Source organism: Sus scrofa, chromosome 6, assembly GCF_000003025.6.
Source record: "Sus scrofa isolate TJ Tabasco breed Duroc chromosome 6, Sscrofa11.1, whole genome shotgun sequence".
In the NCBI taxonomy this organism is placed as follows: domain Eukaryota; kingdom Metazoa; phylum Chordata; class Mammalia; order Artiodactyla; family Suidae; genus Sus; species Sus scrofa.
Genome location: NC_010448.4, coordinates 48,037,714 through 48,060,630, shown reverse-complemented (window position 1 = coordinate 48,060,630; position 22,917 = coordinate 48,037,714). Strand labels below are relative to the sequence as shown.

The following is a 22,917-nucleotide window of genomic DNA, read 5'->3' as shown; positions in this document are numbered from 1 at the left end:
GTGATGAAGGTCCCCGCGCGTGCGCACACACAGCTTGAGAGTGGAGGGTGTGTGTGAGCATCTGCGTGGACTGTAGGCAGCCGGGGCTGTGTGCAAGCACACCCCCCCCAGCAGCCTCCCGTGCGTGAATAGTGTTCCTGTGTTAGTCTGTGTCTTTGGGTGTAGCTGAAAACACAACACGGGAGGGAGGCAGGAGTATGGAAGCAGTTCCTCTGTGGCTCAGTCACAAGGCAGTGAAACTGGTGAACGTTGGTTCCTGACGTCTACAAGCGCACATGATGGGGAGGGCAGCTGGTCCACTCCCTGTTCCAGGTCACTGTTCCTGTCTCGTGCTGGCCTCCGTGGGCAGAGCAGGGGGCACATACAGACGCACAGGCGAACTTGAGAAGCCTTATCTAAGTCCAGCCTCCACTGCTTTTGATAATGTGCTGAGGGCAGGGCTGAGTCAGCCTATGATGGGCAAAGTCTGAGATGGGGTAAGAGATAGCAGGTTAAGTGGTGGTTAGAGGGTTGTTTGTATAGTCACATGGTTAGATTCTTCCTTGAATCTGTTTGTTTGTGGGACTGTCTCTGGGCTAGAGACTCTGGGGACACCATGATGTAGGATGGTGGGCTATGCTATTCGCTGCTAGGGGAGAGGGGTGTCCTGTGCGTCATCGTTTTGCTCCGCGTGACTGTGCATCTCATGTACACCCTTCCCAGGAGTGGGTGGTTGTGCACCAGTCACACAGTCTCCCTCCCGGTCTGATGAGCCAGTAAGAACCTTTGCTCAGGTCCTCTCCTCTCCCTGCCTCTTCACTGTGGTCCAGGCCTCCACATTATTCCACCAAAACACCAGCACATTTCTGCCTCAGGCAGGGCCTCTGCACATGCGGTTCCCTCTCCCTGGAATGTTCTTGCCTCCAAAGTCCATGACTTACTCCCTCTCCTTCGAGTTCACTCCAGGACCACCTTCTCACTGAGGCTTTCATGACCTCGGTCAAGGATTTTTAAAATTTTATTTTAGTTGGTTTATATTGTTCTGTCAATTTATTTTTCCTCATGTCTTTTTAGGGCTGCACCCGAGGCATATGTTGGTTCCCGGGCTAGGGGTTGAATTGGAGCTGTAGCCTACTACGGCCATGGCTACATGGGATCTGAGGCTCGAGTGTGACCTACACCACGGCTCACTTACGGCAATGCTGGATCCTTAACCCACTGGGCAAGGCCAGGGATACTAGTCGGGTTCGTTACCGCTGAGCCATGACGGGAAGTCCTGTTCTGTCAATTTCTGCTGTACAGCAAAGTGACCCAGTCATACATCTGTACACACTCTCTTTCTCATAATTATCTTTCATCATGTTCCATCACAAGTGACTGGACATAGTTCCCTGTGCTATACAGCAGATCTGTCAAGGATTTTTAAAAGGTTTAAAGTAATCTTGTCATTTATTTAAGAAACAATAAGTATAGATCATACTAGCACACATGAACCAGTACCCAACCTAAGCTCTCCAACTTTCATGTTTTCCAATAAAGTAACAATTATCCATACGCAAATCTTACATAGTGTAATTTACTCCTAAGTACTTTTTTCCTATTATTTTTCTCCACTGTTTTTTTTTTTTTTTTTTTTTTTTTTTTTTTGCCATGCCTGTAGCATGTGGCAGTCCTTGGGTCAGACCTGGGCCACAGGAGCAGATCCGAGCCACTGCTGCAGTGACAACGCCAGATCCTTAACCTGCTGGGCCACAGGAGAACTCCCTCTTTTCCACTTCTGATCTCATGCCTCTGCTTTATTTTCCTTCATGGGACTTCCGGCATACTGTGTTTTATCTCACACTTAGAACTGTCACTAGAATATCATCTCCAGGAAGGCAGGGATCTTTGGGTTACACTGTACAGGGCTTGGACCAAACTAGAAGAATGTATTGAATGAATTACACTTCCTGGTGCACAACTTCCCTGTGTGTGGCTGCTGAACTGGGCATCAGTCACCCCACTGCCCACCACGTGTCTCCGTCATCTCCCTGGGTGTGGGTTTTAAGCACTGTTGGGCCCTGTGTCATGGCTGCTGGGATGTCATGTCCCCATCCATGTGTGAGGCTGTTTGGCTGACTCCACCCCACAGGGCCAGCTGTACCTCTTTCTGAGGGTGTGTGCCTGGGGACTGACGCATGTCTGCTGTGAGGTGTGTGCCCCCAGGCTGGAAGCAGGTGGGCTTTTCTGGGGAAAGAGTGCATTTTTGGCTGAACACAGGTAACTGCATCATGTCAGGCTGAGATAGGATGTTTTTGTAGTTACTTGGAGATTAAATATGGTTAAAGAGATGTGTATGGGTGCCAAACTGACGAGGACAAAGTTGTGATGGTTTTACGTGTCAAATTGGCTAGGTTAACATTCCTGTTACTTAGACACACTCATCTCGATGATGCTATGAAGGTATTTTGATGTGATTTAAAGGCTGGAGTCAGTTGACTTTAAGTAAAGGAGAAGATCCTGGAAGATCTGAGGAATCATATGCAGGGGCTGCTGCAGTTAGATAAGTGGGCAGAACTGTGGCTTCCTTGAAGAAGAAATTCCACCTGTGGACAGCAGCTTCAGCTCCTGCCCAAGAGGTTTGTTGTCCTGCCAGGGGCTTGCCCCATGTCCCTGGCCCTTTAAGGAAGGTCAGGGAGAAAGAGAAGGAACTTTCTGGGACGTGTACTCGTACACACACACACACACACACACATACACACAGGGTTGGCCGTTTCCCAGGATTACAGTGTGGGACTTGGACTCTGGGTGAATCACAGGTCTCTATGGCCCTGGGTTTTCCTTGCAGATGTAGGGTCCAGGACAGGAGGCCTATGGGTGGTGCCATGGGAACCAGGGCACAGAAGGTGTTGGGTGGGGCAGTCCCCCAACCGGGCTGAGGGCTGAGGGTTGAGTCACCGGAGCCTTTCGCACCCCACCAGCTGGGCCTGGGCTGGTAGCTCCGCCCTACACTTGTCCAGGCTTGAAGCCGCGGCTGAGATCCTTGCGGCTCCCTCTCAGGGAAGTGGGGAGTCTGGGGGGGCATTCCCTCCCCGAAGCCCCCTCCCCAAGGTCTGCTTCCCGGAGCTAGGGCCCAGGAGCCTGGGTTCTTCCCCAAGACTGATGAGTCACCCCTGCTGGGGCCCTTTCACTTCTCCTTTGGGGCTAAAAATATAGGGACCCAGGCATCCAGCTGGGCCAGGCTTCACTGCAGATTGCACAATGGCCCTCGTTTGAGCGCTGCTGACCTGACGCAGGCCCTGGGTATGGGTGGGGGCCTGGCTTGCTCCCCGACCGACCAAGCGTATTGAGGTCAAGGCCTAGACCCCTCCACTTCCCCTTTCCTGGGTCAAGCAGACTGGGAGCTGAGCTGACCTGGGAGGTGCTCCCTGGGCGTGGCTATGGGCCCTGGAAATGAAGCTCCTGCCCCGGGTCCCAGGTAACTCTGAGGTTCTGGCCTCCATCCGAGCCCCCATGCAGAGACACAGAGTTCCAGTTAGGCAGAAGACAGCCAAGGGGGACGAGGAGAGAGACAGGGAGATGGTGACAAAAAGAGACCGAATGACACAAGACACAGAGAAACAGCTAGAAAAAGGAGCAGACAGAGACCGCTTCTAGACAGGATAGAATCAAGGAAGGACAGAAGGAGTGGAGCCAAACCAGGGCTCCATGCCCAGACCAGGGCTGGGAGAGACCCTGAAGAGGTCACCTCCAGGCACAATCCAAAGCCTACTCTCAGCCAGGGAGGAGAAAAGGCAGAGGGCAGAGGCCAGGCCCCACCCTGCGCACTCCCTGCTGGCCTCTGGTGCCCCCTGCTGGCTCCGGCCGCAGTGTTCAGTGGGAAGAAAAGTCAGAGACGAAGCTGCTTTGAGGCCACTTTTCATTCCCTCCCTGTCCCCCTCCCCCACTGCCTGCCCCATTCCTAGTCTGGCCAACTCACAGGGTGCCCCCAGGGCCTGCTGGTGGCGCAGGCGTCTTGCCTGTGACCTTGTTGGCGCAGTCCAGGAGAGCAGTGTGAATGTCCTTGGCACAGGCAATCTGGGCTTTGATGACCGCCAGGTACTGTGGGTAGGGCAGGCTGTCAGGCTGCACGGCATCGGGCTTGGTGGCTGTAGGCACCAGCGTCGGAGAGTGCTTGGCACTGTCGCAACTCTGTGACAGGCACTCATGTGCCAGGCGCTGTGGACAGGCAGACAAAGGGTGGTGGCATCAGCTTCTCTCTGGGTACTGCCAACTCCACCCTAAGGGCCAGCCTGGGGTCTTGGGGTCAGAGCCTGGCCCTGCCATTCACTTGCTTGGTGACTGCGGGGCATGCAGCTGCTCCTTTCCGAGCCTGTCTCCTCCTTTGGAAAATGGGTTTAATAACTACTTCTGCTACCTCATAACCTGAGAATGGTGAGAGCAGTGTATTTGAGAAACAGTCAGAGATCTTGGCAAGTTTATTTGTTTTTCTTTTTTCATTTTTGGCCACCCCGCAGCATTTGGAGTTCCTGGGCCAGGAATCAGATCCAAGCCGAGGCTGCAACCCAAGCTGCAGCTATGGCAATGCCGGATCCTTAATCCACTGTGCTGGGCGGGGGGGATCGAACCTGTGTCCCGCTGCTCCCAAGACATAGCTGATCCCGCTGCAGCACAGAGGGAACTCCTTGGCAAGTTTCTCAAGCACTAGCTGATGTCAGTACCATTATTGTGACTGTCCTAACCCTAGGCCTGGCATTGGCACTGGCTTCTCTGGTGGCACCTGCTTCTCCTGGTTTTCCTCCTACTTCTCTGGCTGGTCCTTCTAGGTACTTCTTAGTGTACTTAGGCCTTAAACATGGCAATTCCCAGACCCTGTCTCCTCTCATTCTCATGCCCTCTAGGGGCTCTCTCCCTTACTCCCACCACTCAGTTCCCACCTCTGCACCCATGACACCACATCTGTGTGCCAGCCTCCCCTAAAATTCCAGGATGCTCACACTCTACTTAGTGAACCATTCACTTTCCTGGGTCTTTGTTTCAGGGATGGCCCCACCATTCCAACGAGAGCCCTGGGCCTCATCCTGGAGACTCTGCCCAGTCTCTCAGGGTCATGGCCCTGTGCACAAGGCCTTCCCATCTGCCTTTCCCACTTCTTCAGGACCCTTCCCTGGTGGAACCTTGCCCTCTTGATGCCTGCTGTGAGCTCCCAGCCTCCACCTGAACCCATCCCTCATTTGGCAGCCAGAGGTATAGTTCTAAAAAAGCAAACGAGTCCATATTCTTCCCTGCTTGAAACCCTCCATGGCGCCCCAGCACCCTCTGGGCTCTCTTCAAACTCCAGTAAGTCCCAAGGCCTACCCCACCACAGCCAGACCAGATTTCATGACGTTTGTGACGTTTCTAAAGAGAACTTAGAGCAGAAGCTGTTCCTCTTAGTTGGAACACACTTCTCCTTTTTCTTTTTTGTCTTTCTGGCATCTCTTGGGCCGCTTCCGCGGCATATGGAGCTTCCCAGGCTAGGGGTCGTATAGGAGCTGTAGCCACCAGCCTATGCCAGAGCCATAGCAACGCAGGATCCGAGCCGTGTCTGCGACCTACACCACAGCTCACGGCAACGCTGGATCCTCAACCCACTAAGCAAGGGCAGGGATCGAATCTGCAACCTCATGGTTCTTAGTCGGATTCACCAACCACTGCGCCACGATGGGAACACCAGATTTTTTTTTTTTTTTTTTTTTTTTGTCTTTCTCCTTTTTCTTTTTTTGGCTGCACCTGCAGCATATGGAAGGTCCCAGGCTGGGGGTCAAACTGGAGGTGCAGCTGCAAGCCTACACCACAGCCACAGCAATGCCAGATCTGAGCCGCATCTGTGACCTACATCGCAGCTTGTGGCAATGCTGGATCTTTAACCCACGAGTGAGGCCAGGGATCAAACCTGCATCATCACAGAGAACCTCAGGTCCTTAACCCAGTGAGCCACAAAAGGAACTGCCAGAACACCTTTCTACCACCACGAGGCTTCTTCTCAAATTGCCTTTTCCTTCAAAACCCAGTTCAAAATAATGACAATGATGATACTAGAGGAAACATTTGCTATGGGCCCAGTATCACGTTAAATGCTTTACATGCAAGATCTTGCCTGAGTCCTTCCCAAAAATCCACTTTCCAAAGGTGGAATGAAGGCTTAGAAGTAGCGACTGATGGCCATCTGATTTTGGAGGCTGTGTTCTTAGCCATCTGCCCTCCTTTCAACTCTCACCTGTCTTCCATTTTTTTTTTTTTTTTTTTTGTCTTTTTGTTGTTATTGTTGTTGTTGTTGTTGCTATTTCTTGGGCCGCTCCCGCGGCATATGGAGGTTCCCAGGCTAGGGGTCGAATCAGAGCTGTAGCCACTGGCCTACGCCAGAGCCACAGCAACGCGGGATCCGAGCCGCGTCTGCAACCTACACCACAGCTCACGGCAACGCCGGATCGTTAACCCACTGAGCAAGGGCAGGGACCGAACCCGCAACCTCATGGTTCCTAGTCGGATTCGTTAACCACTGCGCCACAACGGGAACTCCTGTCTTCCATTTTTTGTCCCAACCTCAGCTCAGATGCACTCTCCACTAGTGATCTACCCTGAACCACTTCCTCCACAGACCCACTCAAGGCAGGGTGCCTTTTCTGGGCTTCCATAGCCCCCCAGAGCTTCCCTTATTTTAATCCTGACCCCTCTGCCTGTGCCTCCCCCATCCTAGTCCTGACCCTTCTGCCTTGTCCCCTCCTCCCCTGCTCATAGCCCTCCACGGCTTGAACTTCTCCCATCAGAGCCCTGACTACTCTGAGCTGTCACTGTTTGAAGATATATTTGTCACCCACTGAAGTGGAAGCTCTGTGAGGGCAAGGATCAGGCAACATTATGTCCCCAGCATCAGCACAGTTCTTGGCCACCAGGAGATGCTCAGTAAGCATGTGTCGATTGATTGAATGAAGGCTCCACAAGCCCAGGAACTGAGGCAGGGTTGTGGTCACCCGGTGCCTAGGCGGTCCCTTACCAGGCAGAGCTCCAGCTGGTCACAGAGTGCGTAGAACTCCTCCAGACACTTGTCAAAGCGCTGTATGGGTCCATCGCTGCTCTTTCTACAGTCCAAGAGAAGAAGGTGAGGAATGGGATTTCAATCTCCGGGACTAAATGACTACCCAACCAGGTAGCATCAGGAAACCAGGTATAGGCCCAGGAGACCAGTGCAAGGCCTAGGGGGACAGTTAATAGTAGAAGGGGCAAAGAAGGGCAGTTAGGCTCTAGGGAGCTGGGCTTGAAAGTAAGAGAAAAAGGGGATGGGTGGGGTGCAGAGGGGGTGAATTTCTAAAACTAGGATGGAGATAGGACACCCTGGGGAAAAGGGATTACTCACTGTCCATTGTCAATGTTAGTGTTCTGAATCAAGTTCTGGGCTGCAACCTTCATCAGGGTCTAATTAAAGGGAAAAAAAGGTGAAGAAAATGCAGACACAAAAGAGAACACCTTTGGTCGATCTAATCTCTTCTTCTTCTTTTTTTTTTTTTTTTTTTTTAAGCTATTTTTTGGGCCGCTCCCATGGCATATGGAGGTTCCCAGGCTAGGGGTCGAATCGGAGCTGTAGCCACCGGCCTACGCCAGAGCCACAGCAACGCGGGATCCGAGCTGCGTCTGCAACCTACACCACAGTTCACGGCAACGCCGGATCGTTAACCCACTGAGCAAGGGCAGGGACCGAACCCGCAACCTCATGGTTCCTAGTCGGATTCGTTATCCACTGCGCCACGACGGGAACCCCTAATCTCCTTTTAAGATACCCCAATCTCAGGCCTCTTCACTTGGCACTTCTATCCTGCCACTCCAGAGTAATGCCAGCTTCCATTCCTCTATAGCAATAACCACCTGTACGTTCCCGGAGGCCCACTCTCGGTCACCTGGGGTTCTCGCCAATAACCTCTTGGACATAACTTGAGTCATCCCTCACCCACCAGTCATGGTCACTTTCTGTACAGGCCAGTCCGTTTTTCAGGCTTTCACGACCCGAGCTAGGTTTCTTCTTTAAACTCCCTCCCGCGTGAATTCTGATAAATCCTAGGCTCAAGATTTGCCCTGATCCCACCGCACACTGTCAGTTCACAAAGCTTCGCTCTGGCCTCTCCAATATCAAGCCTCACTCATCTTCCTTGCCTAAATCTCCTTTTGCGCTCTCCTTGACTAAAGAGCCCCGCCATCCACCCCTATTAAATCAGAGAGCCACATCTCGCTTGCTTCTCGCAGCTCGTGGCCAATCACCTGCAGACTCTCTTTTAGCTGCGGGATGAGCATCTTATATCGCTGTACAGGATCGAAGTCCTGTTGCTGTTGCTGCAAAAGCCCGCCCTGGGCAGGCCCCACCAACTGTGCCTGTGGTTGCGGCTGCTGCTGAGGACCCGAGCCGCCAGCCGAACCCGGACCCGACACACCAGCAGCAGCAGAAGAAGCTGCAGAAGCCTGAGGTTGGGATGCAGCCATCTTCCCTGCTTAGCGCGCCGGAAGTGCGTCCAAGTGCTCCTTCCGGGTTTCTCTTTAGCGTCTTCGTCTCTAGGCCCTGTTTGCTTGTTAGCTCCGCCTCCTAGACAATTCAGCCAATGGGAGGAAAGAAGCCACCCTCCAACTCTGGATTCTCAAAGCCGACGTCCAGACCGAGATACCCAGTCGCCAATCACAAGAGGCTCTTCCTTCCCCGCTCCGCCCTTACCCGGTCGTTCGCCAATCCGGGTGTAGAGCCAATCAGACTCTATTTCCCAGAAGGCCTTGCGGCCTGAGGCGCTCTGAAGTCCTCGGCGTCTTGGCGGCAGTTGGTGGAGTCGGAGCTGTGAGTATGTTGTGGGCGTTGTGTGCGCGTTTACCTCAGTACCGCGTATTAACTCAGGTGTTAATTGGAACTCTTCTCACCAGCTCACCTCACTCCGACCCTATTCCTGAGGAGAGCGGCGCCAGCCCGAGCCCTGTCTCGGATTGGGCGTCCGCCGAGGTCGGCACGCCTCTTCCTGTGGCTCTGTGAGGCTCTCGTCAGGACTGCCGACGCCTTGTCGCCATGGCGCCCACTATCCAGACCCAGGCCCAGCGCGAGGACGGCCACAGGTAGGAACCGCGCCGCCTGGCTGCACCGCTTTTTTCTAAATCTGTGTAGGCATCAGCGAGTTGGGAGGGTCGGGCGCGATGTCAGTCGCAGTATCACCAGCCCCCTAGGTCTGTCCGTGACGTCACGGAGTGCTCACCTGCTCACGGGGGCGGGTCCCGGGCGGGGTGTTGTCCCCCTCCTCCCGGCCACGGAGTTCTGGAATTAAGCTCTGGAGACGATTATATCCAGATGGGACTGAGCTCCTATCCCTCCAGTCAAGCATTTGGAGACCCCTTTTCCTAGAAACAATTGAGTACGTGACTCTATTTATTAGAGAGCTCAAAAGACCTTTACTTCAAGAGAAATTGACTCGTGTTTCCTGCTGTATGTTTAGAAACAGAAGTATTTGTATAAATTTAACAAATCGAGCACTTGGTTTCATTTATTGAGGCATTTCTCTGAAAGGAATGAAATACTTGCGTCCCTCCTACCAAGAGGGATTAGCATTTATCACCCTCTCCTTCCCTTTTTAGAAGCTTAGAAAAGCCCCCTTTGCTCTCCTGCAAATCCCGTTCTATCTTTTGTTAGTGTCTTTTTTTTTACTCTTCAGGCCCAATTCTCACCGCACTCTGCCTGAGAGGTGAGCACTGATGTGTTTTCCCGCGAGGGGTGGGCCGCTGGGGGCTGGGGGCAGAGGTGGGGCAGCAAAGGCTGGGTTTTGAGCCACTGTGTTTCCAGGTCTGGAGTGGTCTGCCGAGTCAAGTACTGCAATAGCCTTCCTGACATTCCCTTCGACCCCAAGTTCATCACCTATCCCTTTGACCAGAACAGGTGAGACTGCGATGGGACTGGGAAACAACCCACTCAGAATGTGAGTTCCTTGACGGCAGGGACTGTTTCTCTTGTTGACTGTCGAGAGCCTAGAGCAGTACCTACCACATAACAGTAGGTGCCCCATACTGCAAGCAGCATCCACGTGTCTTCCCACTAGAGAGCTGCTAGCCTTCTGACTCCAACATGGGAGACACTCCGAGTTCCTCCCTGGAGTTGCTTAGCTCCTGGGAAGCAGAGAGGTGAGGAGTAAAGAAGGCATCAAGAAGCCATAAATGGGCATGTTTCCCCATCCAGGTTCGTCCAGTACAAAGCGACTTCCTTGGAAAAACAGCACAAACATGATCTCCTGACTGAGCCAGACCTGGGAGTTACCATTGACCTTATCAACCCTGACACCTACCGCATTGACCCCAATGGTATGTGAAGAGGCAGGGAGGGCCTGCTCTCGGCCAGCGAAGGCCAGGCCCGGGCCTTCCCTATAGTTCTTCTCTCCCCTGGTTCTCTTCTAGTACTCCTAGATCCAGCTGATGAGAAGCTTTTAGAAGAGGAGATCCAGGCCCCAACCAGCTCCAAGAGGTGAGGAGGTACTGAGAGGGAACTCAGGACTGGTTTTCCTGAGAGAAGGGCGATGGGGTCCTAAAGTGCCTGAGCCTTCCATCCCAGATCCCAGCAGCATGCGAAGGTGGTGCCATGGATGCGGAAGACAGAGTATATCTCCACGGAGTTCAATCGTTACGGCATTTCCAATGAGAAGCCTGAGGTCAAGTAAGCTGGTGGGTAGGGAGGGAAGGTGGAGATATCAGGTGCGTCTAGTGGTCCCTAAAGGCCTTTCTGTTCCTTCCTAGGATTGGGGTTTCTGTGAAGCAGCAGTTCACTGAGGAAGAAATATACAAAGACAGGGATAGCCAGATCACAGCTATTGAGAAGACTTTTGAGGATGCCCAGAAATCTGTAATTGAGGGACTGGGATGGGGGGAGGCAGTCAGCGGGGTGGCTTCAGAGTGCTGTGTACTCCTCATCCTGCTTTTGCCCCTATCAGATCTCCCAGCATTACAGCAAGCCTCGAGTGACACCAGTGGAGGTCATGCCTGTCTTTCCAGATTTTAAGGTCAGATCCAGGGCAGGAGGCAGAGAGGGATCGCCTGTGATCTCTGGCTGTCCCATTCTAATCCCAGTGCCCTCCATCCCCCAGATGTGGATCAACCCATGTGCTCAGGTGATCTTTGATTCAGACCCAGCCCCAAAGGACACGAGTGGTGCAGCTGCATTGGAGATGATGTCTCAGGCCATGATCAGGTAAGTGGTCCTGCTGCTCACCTTGGCCTGCTCCTTATTGGCCCCCTCCCCACCCACCCACCCCCATTCTTTTTTGGGGGGGGGCGACACGAAGAAGTTCCCTGGCCAGGGACTGAACCCACACCATAGTAGTGATCCAACCCACTGCAGTGACAATGCCAGATCCTTAGCTGCTGATACACCACAAGAGGATGCCCATCTTTGTCTTTGTTTTTAGCTGCTCCTCTTTTCCTCCCAACCAGGGGCATGATGGATGAGGAAGGGAACCAGTTTGTGGCTTACTTCCTGCCTGTGGAAGAAACCCTGAAGAAACGAAAACGGGACCAGGAGGAGGAGATGGATTATGCGCCAGATGATGTGTATGTGGGTTGGAGTTAGGTTTGGGGTGTTAAGGAGTAGGTCTCTTTTTCTCCTTCACAGGGAAGAAATGGCTGACCCTGTCCCCTTCATCCTTAGGTATGACTACAAGATTGCTCGCGAGTACAACTGGAATGTGAAGAACAAGGCCAGCAAGGGCTACGAGGAAAACTACTTCTTCATCTTCCGAGAGGGGGATGGGGTTTACTACAATGAATTGGAGACCAGGTACTTAGCACTGTCCTACCTCACTGAGATTATCTGGGCTTGTACTTCAGATTCAGGACCCTGGGGTATGCAAGTGCCACCTCGGAGGTCATTTGTACCTAAGGATTTGCCATGTGCATTTGTAAGAGCAGGAGCCTGATCACCCTTGCGGGCTAGACCTGGTTCTAACATAAGAACCCAGGAAGACATTTTTTTTTTTTAAAGGGCTGCACCTGAGGCATATGGAGGTTCCCAGGCTAGGGGTCTAATCAGAGCTGTAGCTGCCGGCCTGTGCCACAGCCACAGCAATGCCAGATCCAAGCTGAATCTGTGACCTATATACCACAGCTCATGGCAATGCTGGATCTTTAATCCACTGAGGCCAGGGATTGAACCCGCAACCTCATGGTTCCTAGTCAGATTTGTTTCCACTGCACCATGACAGGAACTCCAGGAAGAAAATCTTTACCTAACTAATACTGGAGATGTTTAGTGTTCACGTAGGGTAGACTGCCAAGTATCCCCTGATGTTAGTAAGAGACTTCACGTGGAAGTAAACATAGCCGAAGTATAGAGTAATGCATAAAATGAGCATGGCTATTTTAAATGAAACACTAGATATCCAAGTTCAACATGTGACCACCTAAAAGTTTTCCCTGATGGCGAAAACGGCTGTGGTGGGATCCTTGGTGTGTAAAGACTGGCAAGGAAAGTATGACCTTGAGTTTCTATTTAAAGCAGAGATCACAAATTTTGATCCCATTAAGCCAAGCAAGAAAGGTAGAAAGCACAGTAGGCTATCGGGGTCCAGATGACTTGGAGCTCCTGGCAGCCTCCAAGGGGCACCATGACACAGCCCACTGCTGCTATGCTGTGGGGAGGGGGTGCAGCAAGGGCCGAGTGGGGTCTTATTTTCCAAAAGCCAGAAATCCAAATTCTAAATGTTAATACCTAATTCACACTAAAATCTATTTATTCATACACTTACGTGTATATGTACAGGGCATACATACACACACATACACAGCGCAGGGCAACTACACTGCTATCTCGGGAGCTGTCATCCCTGTCCCCAAGTTTAGCCTCCCTTATGCAGTCTGTATTTATTCTGGGCCAAGCGTAAATGAGTAAGGATGGGTAAGGAAGAACCAAGTCAGTCCAGCTTCCCCACAGGGGTGAGTTCTTTAACCGAATCTCTTCCACATCCCTCTCCCCCAACTCCACCGTTGCAGGGTCCGCCTGAGTAAGCGCCGGGCCAAGGCTGGGGTTCAGTCTGGTACCAATGCCCTGCTTGTGGTCAAACATCGGGACATGAATGAGAAGGAGTTAGAAGCCCAGGTAACAAGCACCACGATCCAGGGCACCCACGGGGAGGGTGAAGGTTGGTGAGGAGAGAGAGGAGGTGTACAGAACACTCTCCTTCCCCTCACCCCTGCTGCTTCCAGGAGGCACGGAAGGCCCAGCTGGAGAACCACGAACCAGAGGAGGAAGAGGAGGAGGAAATGGAGACAGAAGAGAAAGAAGCTGGGGGCTCAGGTAAAGCTGGACCAGCCAAACTCTGGGAGCCCGGGGAGGGTCGAGAACTGGGTCTCACTTCTTCATGCTCCTTTCACAGATGAGGAACGAGAGAAGGGCAGCAGCAGTGAGAAGGAAGGCAGCGAGGATGAGCGCTCGGGCAGTGAGAGTGAACGAGAGGAGGGTGACAGAGATGAGGCCAGTGACAAGAGCGGCAGCGGCGAGGATGAAAGCAGTGAGGATGAGGCCCGGGCTGCCAGGGACAAAGAAGAGATCTTCGGCAGTGATGCTGATTCAGAGGATGACGCTGACTCTGACGATGAGGACAGAGGACGGGCCCGAGGCAGTGACAATGATTCGGACAGTGGCAGTGATGGGGGTGGCCAGCGGAGCCGGAGCCACAGCCGGAGCCGGAGTGCCAGTCCCTTCCCCAGTGGCAGCGAGCATTCTGCTCAGGAGGATGGCAGTGAAGCTGCAGCTTCGGATTCCAGTGAAGCTGACAGTGACAGTGACTGAGTCCCAGGGCCTTCAGGGCTGGAGCAGGTACAATTACTACGCGCAGGAAGGCACTTTTCAAGTGGTCTATTTGCAAGCTTTCTGCTTTGTTTCTCTCTCCTCCTCCAAACCTTTGCTGTTTAATAAAGCCACCTTCCTTTACTTCCCCTCCCAGGCACTACAGTCTCCTTCTGCCCCCTCCTCCCACCCCCACCCCCACAGGTGCTTAAGGCACAGAAGCAAAGGCCACAGAGGTAGGGCCACTAGGTTTTCCATGAAATGTAGCATAACAAAGGTCAGAATCCTTTTTGTTTGTTTGTTTTTTCTTTTTTTCCAAAATAAGCCCAGACCATTAAACAAGTGAAACTCCAACAAATAAGTTTTCTCCAACAGCGAGAAAAACTGTACAGTTACTCAAAGCTGATTCTGCCAGTGGGGCTAGGGATAAAAGGGAGGGTGAAATCATGGCAGAGGGGCCAGGGGCTGGGGAGGGATGGGAGTGGGTCAGGATCCTGCCCATCAGAGTGGGGCGCCTGCGTCCTGCACACTCTGTCAGGTGGTGGGGAGGGCAGCAGCTCTTGCCTCCCGCTGTGTTTGGGGGTGCCCCTCACCACCTCCCAGTGCCTGGCAGACCCAGCTCACTCTGATGGGTAGTGAACAGGACAGGACTGCTGGGAGGAGGTGAGGGTCTCTTAAGAGGGACACCCTGCTGATTCCAAACGAGGTGGCCCCTGTCCATCCCACTTCCCTGGGCTGGGAGGAGGACTGGGGAAGCCCTGGGAGTTGGAGGGGAATGAGCAAAGGCACAGAAACATGGAGGGGCCGGGGTGGGGGACTTGCATAGGTTGATGAGTGTGCAAGAGGTACATAAATAAACCTGACACCCCACCCAGCCCGGCACTGGGAGAGGAGGTGGGGACCCAGAGCAGGTCCCCTGGGCCACCCTGCCCCCTGGCTTCCTCCCACTCTCTGGGCTCAGAGCTGAGGGAGGTCCAGACCAGGAGGGCAGAGGCAAGGAGGTCTGGGGAATGGGGTGAGAGTGCAGGGAGGGTGGTGATCTTTAAAATTTTTTTTTTTTTTTTTGGTTTTTTGTTTTTTCCCAACATTTTGTATCTTTAATAACATACACAATGGTTACCAGCCATATTCATAACAAAAGTTATTCATAAAATGTATCTAAAAATAACATTTTTTCCTTTTCGGTGTGAAAAGCTTGAGAATGTCTCCCAGTGAGGGGGGGGGTGGGTTGAGGGGGAAGGGGGTTTGGAATAGGGGACCCTGGCTTCCCCACAGCCTGAACCCCCAAATCCCCTCCCTCCACCTGGGCCCCAGCACAACCCCTCAGTAGGAACAGGGATCAGAGGGTCTGTATGACTTTGGGGCTGCAACACATCTCTGGGTTATGACATAGTGTTCCACTTAAGTGAGGTCATGACAGAGTGGGGCGGGCGGTGGGGGGGGGTGATAGGGGAAGGTTGAAAGAAAAGGGCGGTGGGGAAAGAAACCAAAACCCAATCCCTTTCCCTTATTCCTAAACCCCAAGTCTTTCAGCCACCAGACCTGGGAGTGGAGAAGGGTCTGTGTTGGTGGGGGAAGGAGACTTTAAGGCAACAGACTTCCTGACCTCACTGGCTGCCCTGGCTCCTGGCCTTCAGCCTCTGCATCTGGGGAGCCAGGGTTGGGGAGAAGTGGGGAAGGGCTACCGGGTCTGGAGGAGGGGGCTCTGCCCTCTCCCCTTGTAAAATTCAGGCTCCCCCTGCCACTTTCTTAGCTCAGAGAGAGGCCTGGGGATTCTAAAAATGAGAGGGAATGATCAGAGAGAAAAACCGTTAAGAACTATATAAATATGTATCTTAAATAGGCCTAAGAAATTAATTGTATAGAACCTCTGATAAACAGGGCAAAAGGAGGTGAGTGAGAGAAGGGCAGCTCCTGTCCTCAGGAATGACAGGAATGGGGAAGGAGAAGTGGCATTTGGAGGGGGGGGCGGTGCTGGGAAAAGAGAGAGAGGCAGACATACTCCTCGCCCACCTTCTTCTCAGCTCCTCTCAAATAACATTTAGGAGAGCAGGTTATCTGTCCCGCTTGTCTCTCCCCAAATGTCAGAAGGTTCTGAGCAGGCCCCACAAGACAGTGGGTCAGTGAGGCTCCGGGAGACTGTTTCCTTGGGAGGGGCAGGTGGCCGGCGGTCTGGAGGAGGCAGGGGTGAGACAGGGCCAGGTAGGGGATGGAGGAGGGAAGGAAGGGGCAGGCAGGCTGGCCAGTCCCTGCCCCCTTTATCCTGGCTGCCCCCTGCCTCCCTGGGTCTCAGCAGAGATCCCTTGACAGGCCTGGGGGTGAGCAAGGCGTGTGCCAATGTTAAACAAAAGTTAAAAGGGTGAGAGAGTAGAAAAATATTAGAATGTATAGCTGAGCCAGCCCACCCTCTCGCTGTCGTGAAGAAGCCCGTTGGGGGTTGGCCCCCGCCCGCCGCCCGGGGAGCCTATGGGTGCGCTGGGCTGTGGGTCCCGTCAGATGGTGGAGGTTTTGTCTGTCCCATCTGTGGTAAGAAAGGGAGGAAGGGAGGAAGATCAGGAGCTGGTGGGAGGCTCATCCCAGTCCGGCCTGTCATCCCAGTCAGGCCCTCCCTGGAGTCCGGCCTCCCCTGGGGACCCCTCAGGATGACTCTGAGTTGCTCAGTTCAGAGGTGGAGACGCTGCTGGGTAGGTGGGAGCTGGGTCAGGGAAAGAGGAAATGCTCACCACCCAAGGCGTGTTCTGTCATGCTCAGACACAGAGACTCCAGAGTGGGATTGATCTCCAGGTCAGGCCCAGGGACCGGACAGTCTGGGTGGGAGAGAGAACAGAAGCGATAAGGACTGGACTCGGGTAAAGGGTAGAGCCGTGAAGACAAAGGCTGGCATGAGGGAGAGGCTGAGGGGGATGAAAGGGAAGAGGAGGGAGGAGAGGAAAGGCAAGAGACAGAAAAACAGAGCATGTGAGACATGTACACACTTGGATGGGAGGTATGACTGGGCAGAGATGTATCTGGGTGTGTGACAAAGCAGGCAGAGGTGACAATGGCAAGGGCAGAGGCTTGACAACACAGAGAAAGCCTGACCTGTAGACAGAGAAAGTGAGGTAAAGCTGGGGAAGCTGCCTGGAGGCCACACACAGGCTGCGACTGTTTTGGACACTCGCAGCACATTCCTCTGGGCATAGTCTGGGCATCTGCCCTGAGCATTGGGCAGCCCTGTGCTCCCTGATGGATGACCTGCTCTGTACTTGGTGCAGAAGCTAAATCAGAACCCTTCTCATCCCACTTGGACTTGCCCGTGCGATTGGGGCAGGTTCAGCAGGGGGAGCGGACCTGGACAGGCACCCCGGGATGGGGGCGCGCTTGTCCTCACACTGTCTCTCAAAGGGTCTCCTGTTTTGGTGTCTGGGAAACAGCCTACCAGGCCCCTGGGCAGACCCAACCCCACTCACTGCTTCAAACCCTTCCTGGGCTCCTCACTACTTCTACAGGAACTCTGAGCTTCTTAGCTGGCTTTAAACAACCCTGCTCTCTCATCTTGCAGCCCCACCTTTCATCATATTCCCTCTGAACCCTGAGCTCAGGCCATGTCAGACAATTTTTCTGGGAGGGCCGGACTTGTGGCATAAAGAAGTTAGTTCCAGGGCAAGGGATAGAAATTGTGCTGTAGTGATAGCAATGTTGGATCCTTAACCTTCTGCACCACCAGGGAACTCCAAATTGTGTCTCTTTAATAACAAGAAAATTTTGACCTTGGACAAGTCACTTCTGAGACTCAGATTCATGACTAATAAGATGGGAATAACACCGGTGCTTTCATGTGCACAGTTGGGAGGATTTGATTCAACAATGCAGGAAAGCTGACTGATAGTCCAGCACACAGCATACTGGTAAAAACAACTGTTCTCATCTTTTGCTCCTGTAATTCATCTATCCAGTCATTTAATATCAGTTACAGATGCCTACCATGTGTCAAACCCTCTACTAGAATAAACATAATAAATGGGGTCTCCTGCCTCCCACTGATGGCAGTCCACATAATCACATCAGTTAAGAATCCCTACTGGAGTTCCTACTGTGGCTCAGCGGGTTAAGAGCCCAAAATAGTGTCTGTGAGGATGCAGGTTCAATCCCTGGCCTGACTCAGTGGGTTAAGGATCTAGTGTTGCTGCAAGCTGTGGCATAGGTCGCAGATGCGGCTTGGATCCAGTGCTGCTGTGGCTGTGGTGTGGGCTGGCAGAAAAAGGAAAAAAAAAAAAAGAAAAAGAATCCAACTGCTGCACCTCGAGTCGCTGAGGAGATGTGGGTTTGATCCCCAGCCTGGTACAGTGGATTAAAAGATCTGGCACTGCGGCTGCTGCAGCTTGGATTCAATCTCTGGCCTGGGAACTTACATGTGCCACAGGCATGGCCACATAAAAGAAAAAAAAACAAACAAAAAAACCCTTCCTGATTTGGCTATTTGTGACAAAAAGAGCTTAGGGTCACAGACAAATCAAAGATCTCTCTAGAGGCAGCCCTTTCTAGCCCAGCCTTATTTGCCTCTGCAGCCTCAGTGCCCAGCAAGAGACCTGGCACAGGGAGTCACCCCCGAATTGCTGAACAAGGCAGGGCTAGTGCTTGTCTAACCTCCTTTTTGCCCACTTTGCCCTCACTTTTTTTTTTTTTTTTTTTTTTGTCTTTTTGCCTTTTCTAGGGCCACTCCCGCAGCATACGGAGGTTCCCAGGCTAGGGGTTGAATAGGAGCTGTAGCAGCTGGTCTACACCAGAGCCACAGCCACAGCAACGCGGGATCCGAGCTGCATCTGCAACCTACACCACAGCTCACAGCAACTCCGGATCCTTAACCCGTGGGGCAAGGCCAGGGATCGAACCCACAACCTCATGGTTCCTAGTCGGATTCGTTAACCACTGTGCCACGACGGGAACGCCACTTTTTTTTTTTTTTAAGGGCCACACTTTCAGCATATGTAAATGACCAGGCTAGGGGTCAAACTGGAGCTGTAGCTGCCACCCCAAGCCACAGCAACATGGGATCCGGGCTGCATCTGCAACCTGCACCTCAGCTCACAGCAACGCTGTATCTTTAACCCACTGTAGAGAGGCCAGGGATCAAACCCACGTCCTTGTGGATACTAGTTGGGTTCATTACCACTTAGTGGCAACAGGAACTCCACACTTTGCCCTCATTTTGATCTCCCATCTCTAGGCTGGTCTGTGGGCAGAGGGAAGACAGCCCTTCCACCTCAAATACCCTTTAGTGTAGAACCAATCCAAGAATTGAAGTCTACTGGTTCCTGCCTGGTCACCTGGCTTCTGCAAGAATGCCAGTGGATGGATAGCAGGACTCCCCTCCATAGAAACCTGGCTACTTGTCTCATCCTCTCCATCCCTTCCAAACTGAGTACTTAATGATCCTTGAAAGAGATGGTGACAGAGACCAAAGTGAACACTAAGATTCCGACACAGGAAGGGAGAGAGAGAGAGAGATGGGTGGGAATAAGAGGTGAGAGGAGATGGTGTGGCAGAGGGGGAGACAGAAACAGAACATAAGCAAAGACAGTGTGTACAAGACCCAGAAGAGAAATGAAAGTCCAGCTAAGGATGCTATTCAGGCACAGTCCCAGAGTCCTTACCTGGAGGGAACATGAGAATGGCCTGGGGCGATGAGTGGACCGGGAGCGAGTGGGTGCGCTGCACAGAGCTGCGGCTCTGGCTCGGCATGCTGTTACTGCCTCCGGGGTTGGCGAACCACAGGTTCTGCATAGGGCACGAGGAGAGAGAAAGCACTGGGTGAGTGGGGAAGATGCCAAGACCCAAGAGTGGTGGCGTTGGCAGAGGAGTTCCCTCCCCTCCAAGCTGGGCTCAGACACAAAGAGATGGACACACATTATCTCAGGCACCATCACCCCCAACCCCAAAAGTACCAGGCCCTCTGCTTCCAGCCAGCTCACCTGTCGGCCCTGGCCCCCAAGGCTGGGGCTGGTGAGGGCATGTCGGGGGGAGATGCCCCCAATGCCCGAGGGGCTCAGAAGGCCCATCCTGCCAGGTGGAAGGGCCCGGGGAGGCATTGGGAACTGTCGCTGGGTCCGCCGGGCCACCCCCATCCCCACAGAGCCAGCTATGGGGAGTGAGTTGGAGCCGAATGCCCAGCTGTGAGAGAGCAGAAGGCAGGGTATCAGTTTAGGTGGATGGGGCCCATCTGATCACCTCTTCCTCGTACCCTTCCTCCCCAATCCCTCATGGGTAGGACAGAACACAGATCTGCTCTGAGCAAGGATTTCCTGTTCAAGTCCCTGCACTGTACATTCTGTCTCTTCCTGCCCTGAAGGTACTCCCAGGAAGGTTTCCTCAAGTCCACTCAAAGCAGTTCTGCTAACTTCAATTCTCTCTTTTTTTTTTTTTTTTTGGCCTTTTTCTAGGGCCGCTCCCACAGCATATGGAGGTTCCCAGGCTAGGGGTCCAATTGGAGCTGTAGCCGCCGGCCTATGCCACAGCCACAGCAATGTGGGATGCAAGCCATGTCTGTGACCTACACCACAGCTCATAGCAACGCCAGATCCTTAACCCACTGAGCAAGGGCAGGGATCGAACCTGCAACCTCATGGTTACCAGTCAGATTCGTTAACCACTACACCACGACAGGAACTCCTAACTTCAATTCTTGAGTGCAGTATCTGCTATTTGTTTGGGGTGAGAAGGGACTTCAGAGCCCTCTGCACACAGGTGAGGAGAACAAAGGATAGGCAAGGGGCCAGCTATTGGGATATGGGCTGGTTTTGCCAGCTCAACACTCTATGGTAAGAACACCCTAATTTTCTTATGGGAAAGTCTTCACTGGGTGACTTACATAAGGTAACCCAGTGACTGAATGAGTACAACTGGATTCCCAGCTCAGAAAGCAATCACTCCTCTAAGTACTACCTGTCAACCAACAAAGGCCTAGGGAGGGAAGGTCCCTGTGCCCCAGCCACCTGCCTACCCTTTTTGCTGCCGGTAGTTCTGCATCTCTAGTGCAGCTTTGCGTGGGAAGGTCCGGAGGAGCTTTAGCACTTGCTGTTTCCAGGACAGCAGCCGTTTCTTCTGCGTCTCCGTGAAAGCCTAGAATGAAAGGGGTGAGGGGGTGTGTGTGCTTCTTTCAAATCTGCCTTCCATCCATTCATTTTTTTTTTTTTTTTTTTTTGCCTCTTAGTGCCACATCCGCGACATGGAAATTCCCAGGCTAGGGGTTGAATCAGAGCCGCACCTCCTGGCCTATGCCACAGCCACAGCCACACCAGATCAAGGCCGCATCTGTGACCTACGGCATAGCTCACAGCAACATCGGATCCCTGACCCACTGAGCAAGGCCAGGGACTGAACCTGCATCCTCATGGATACTAGTCAATTAACCTGCTGAACTGCAATGAGAACTCCTCGCTCACATTTTTATTAACTGCCTGCCTTGTGCTGGGCAATGTCGGGACACAGAGGTGACCTATGCTCAAGGAGCTTACAGTTTAGTTGGGGAGAAGATACACACTCAATCCTGTGACAAGTGACGTGAGGGAGAAGCACAGGAGGCATAAGGAACCTGATGTTTGAGAGGGCTGGGGAAGGCATCCCTGAGATACAGATATATGAACAGAGAGCTGAGGGGCCAGCAGGAGGGAGGGGGACTTATTCCCCAGAGAAGGATTAGGGACTTAGGCTCTGAGGACGAGAGCTCAGCACATCCACTGAACCAAGAGTGGTAATGATGAGGGCTGGGGAAGGGGGCAGGTGCCAGCCAGGCAGGGCCCTGTTGGTCACATAAGGAATGCTGGTCCTGAGTGATGGGACAGCCTTTCCCTCCTTGGGAGCCCTAGAGAAGGCCTCACCTCATGAGTCAGGCACTTTTCGATGAGCTGGAGGTAACTGGTGATGTTCTCCTCGTCTGGTCGGGACACCAGCAGCTGGGTGCACACTTGGGGACATGGGAAAGGATAGGAGGTTAGCATGTCCTCTGCCATGTTCCAGTTTCCCTGGCCCCAGCTGGGTGGCACAGAAGGTGGATCAGGAAACTCATGCTGGATGAGTATTAGCTATGTGCCAAGCAATATACCTAGCTTATCATGAGGACATAAAGTGCCCACCATAGTGCCTGGCATAAGGCAGATATGAAGTCAATATCTTTTCTCCCTTTAAGTCTTGCAAGTCTCATCCATGGAGGCATTTTTAGCCTGAGGAGCCTGAGGCTCAGAGAGGTTGAGTCTCTTGTCTCAGGTCACAAAGCTAAAAGAATCTAGACCCAAGTGTAAAGGTGCCTATGCCATGCTGCCTGAGTAAAGGCCGAGCCCATTCACCATCCCCATCTCATGGACTTCAGTCCTCTCTGAAAGAACCAAGGGATATGTCTTATCTGATCCCTCTTTATGCATATAGTTTCTTTTGCTCAGGCTGGAGATGCTTTGAGGGTAAGGATTGTCTCCTACCATCAGCCTGGAGACACCTGAGGGCAGGGGTCTGGTCATTCTGTCTTAGCCACTCTGTAGTGCTCTAGTCTCTGGGGTGCTTTATAAAAAGTTCTGTTCCCATCGCTGAAATTGGACTTGACCTTTGATGCCAGGGTTCACTTGAGGTCCTGCCCCAGAACTTCTTGCTAGGCCCTGGGTGGTCTCACCTTTGCCCATCACCCGTGTAAACTGGCTGGGGATGTCTCCGTCAGCGACGGGAGCCGGGGCTGGCTCACTGCCATCAGTGGAGGCTGGAGCTGGTGGAGGAGGGAAGCTCTCTGCAGCTGGAGGGTCCTTGGCCTCACTGCCCTTGTCTGTGCCGGGGTGAGCCAGGGGAGACTCAGCACCTGGCAGCGGTGGCTCCCCCCGGCCCCCATCCTTGGCAGGAGGGGTGGTGGTGGCACCAGCAGCCACAGTGGCCTGGAGGACACTGTAGGCCTTGATCGGGGTGATGATGATCTGTTGCAGCTCCTGCAGAGCGTTTCGCAGATTTCCACCTTCCAGCACATCCTGAGTGGGGAAGACACAGCCTGGGTCACACACCAACCCCCAAAGCTATGTAGAACTGCACAAGTGGGATCAGACAACCCTTGTGAAGAGCTGGCAGGACCCAGGGTTCCAGGTGGTAAGAGCACTGCCAGAGCATAAGCGCGCGCGCGCGCG

General features: G+C 53.0%; 3 protein-coding genes across 7 annotated transcripts in view; 1 reads left to right on the top strand and 2 right to left on the bottom strand.

Annotated features, from left to right (window-relative positions):
- Positions 1,596-8,646, bottom strand: MED29 (mediator complex subunit 29). The gene is made up of 4 exons (XM_005657496.3): positions 8,251-8,646; positions 7,355-7,413; positions 6,995-7,079; positions 1,596-4,176 (listed from the first exon to the last, which is right to left on the bottom strand). Exons 1-4 carry the CDS (start codon positions 8,467-8,469, stop codon positions 3,934-3,936), a joined length of 606 nt encoding a protein of 201 aa, XP_005657553.1. The 5' UTR covers positions 8,470-8,646; the 3' UTR covers positions 1,596-3,933.
- Positions 7,000-14,144, top strand: PAF1 (PAF1 homolog, Paf1/RNA polymerase II complex component). 3 transcript variants are annotated; one of them, XM_003359387.4, is made up of 16 exons: positions 7,000-7,099; positions 7,517-8,812; positions 8,896-9,081; positions 9,672-9,701; positions 9,800-9,892; positions 10,190-10,311; positions 10,405-10,471; positions 10,559-10,660; positions 10,741-10,846; positions 10,935-11,003; positions 11,088-11,191; positions 11,434-11,550; positions 11,648-11,776; positions 12,988-13,093; positions 13,201-13,291; positions 13,371-14,144. In XM_003359387.4, the coding sequence occupies exons 3-16, from the start codon at positions 9,035-9,037 to the stop codon at positions 13,784-13,786; spliced, it is 1,599 nt and encodes a 532-aa protein (XP_003359435.1). In that variant the 5' UTR covers positions 7,000-7,099; positions 7,517-8,812; positions 8,896-9,034; the 3' UTR covers positions 13,787-14,144. The 3 variants fall into 3 exon arrangements, with proteins under 3 accessions (XP_003359435.1, XP_020950028.1, XP_005657552.1); XM_005657495.3 differs by lacking the exon at positions 7,000-7,099 and having other exon boundaries at positions 8,726-8,816; positions 13,371-14,067; XM_021094369.1 differs by lacking the exon at positions 7,000-7,099 and having other exon boundaries at positions 7,519-8,812; positions 10,935-11,191.
- SAMD4B (sterile alpha motif domain containing 4B) overlaps positions 14,068-22,917 on the bottom strand; it is a 43,838-nt gene continuing 34,988 nt past the window's right edge. For 2 of the 3 annotated variants that reach the window (XM_021094367.1, XM_021094368.1), the window contains 7 exons: positions 22,422-22,764; positions 21,640-21,725; positions 20,763-20,881; positions 19,735-19,933; positions 19,417-19,540; positions 16,507-16,590; positions 14,077-16,304 (listed from right to left, as the gene is read on the bottom strand). In XM_021094367.1, coding sequence (XP_020950026.1) covers positions 16,276-16,304; positions 16,507-16,590; positions 19,417-19,540; positions 19,735-19,933; positions 20,763-20,881; positions 21,640-21,725; positions 22,422-22,764 — 984 coding nt within the window. In that variant the 3' untranslated portion in view covers positions 14,077-16,275. Of the gene's footprint in view, positions 16,591-19,416; positions 19,934-20,762; positions 20,882-21,639; positions 21,726-22,421; positions 22,765-22,917 lie in introns of all 3 variants that reach the window. The other variant, XM_021094366.1, reaches the window with a different exon arrangement.

Bases quoted from the DNA above. Each gene is read 5' to 3' on its own strand.
- MED29 (XM_005657496.3), bottom strand. From the start codon at position 8,469: ATGGCTGCATCCCAACCTCAGGCTTCTGCAGCTTCTTCTGCTGCTGCT. The intron at 7,414-8,250 runs GTGATTGGCCAC...CCCTTTAATTAG, and splicing joins AGCTAAAAGAGAGTCTGCAG to ACCCTGATGAAGGTTGCAGC. The intron at 4,177-6,994 runs GTAAGGGACCGC...GCCTGTCCACAG, and splicing joins ACCAGCTGGAGCTCTGCCTG to CGCCTGGCACATGAGTGCCT.
- PAF1 (XM_021094369.1), top strand. From the start codon at position 9,035: ATGGCGCCCACTATCCAGACCCAGGCCCAGCGCGAGGACGGCCACAG. The intron at 11,777-12,987 runs GTACTTAGCACT...CCACCGTTGCAG, and splicing joins TACAATGAATTGGAGACCAG to GGTCCGCCTGAGTAAGCGCC. The intron at 13,094-13,200 runs GTAACAAGCACC...TGCTGCTTCCAG, and splicing joins AGAAGGAGTTAGAAGCCCAG to GAGGCACGGAAGGCCCAGCT.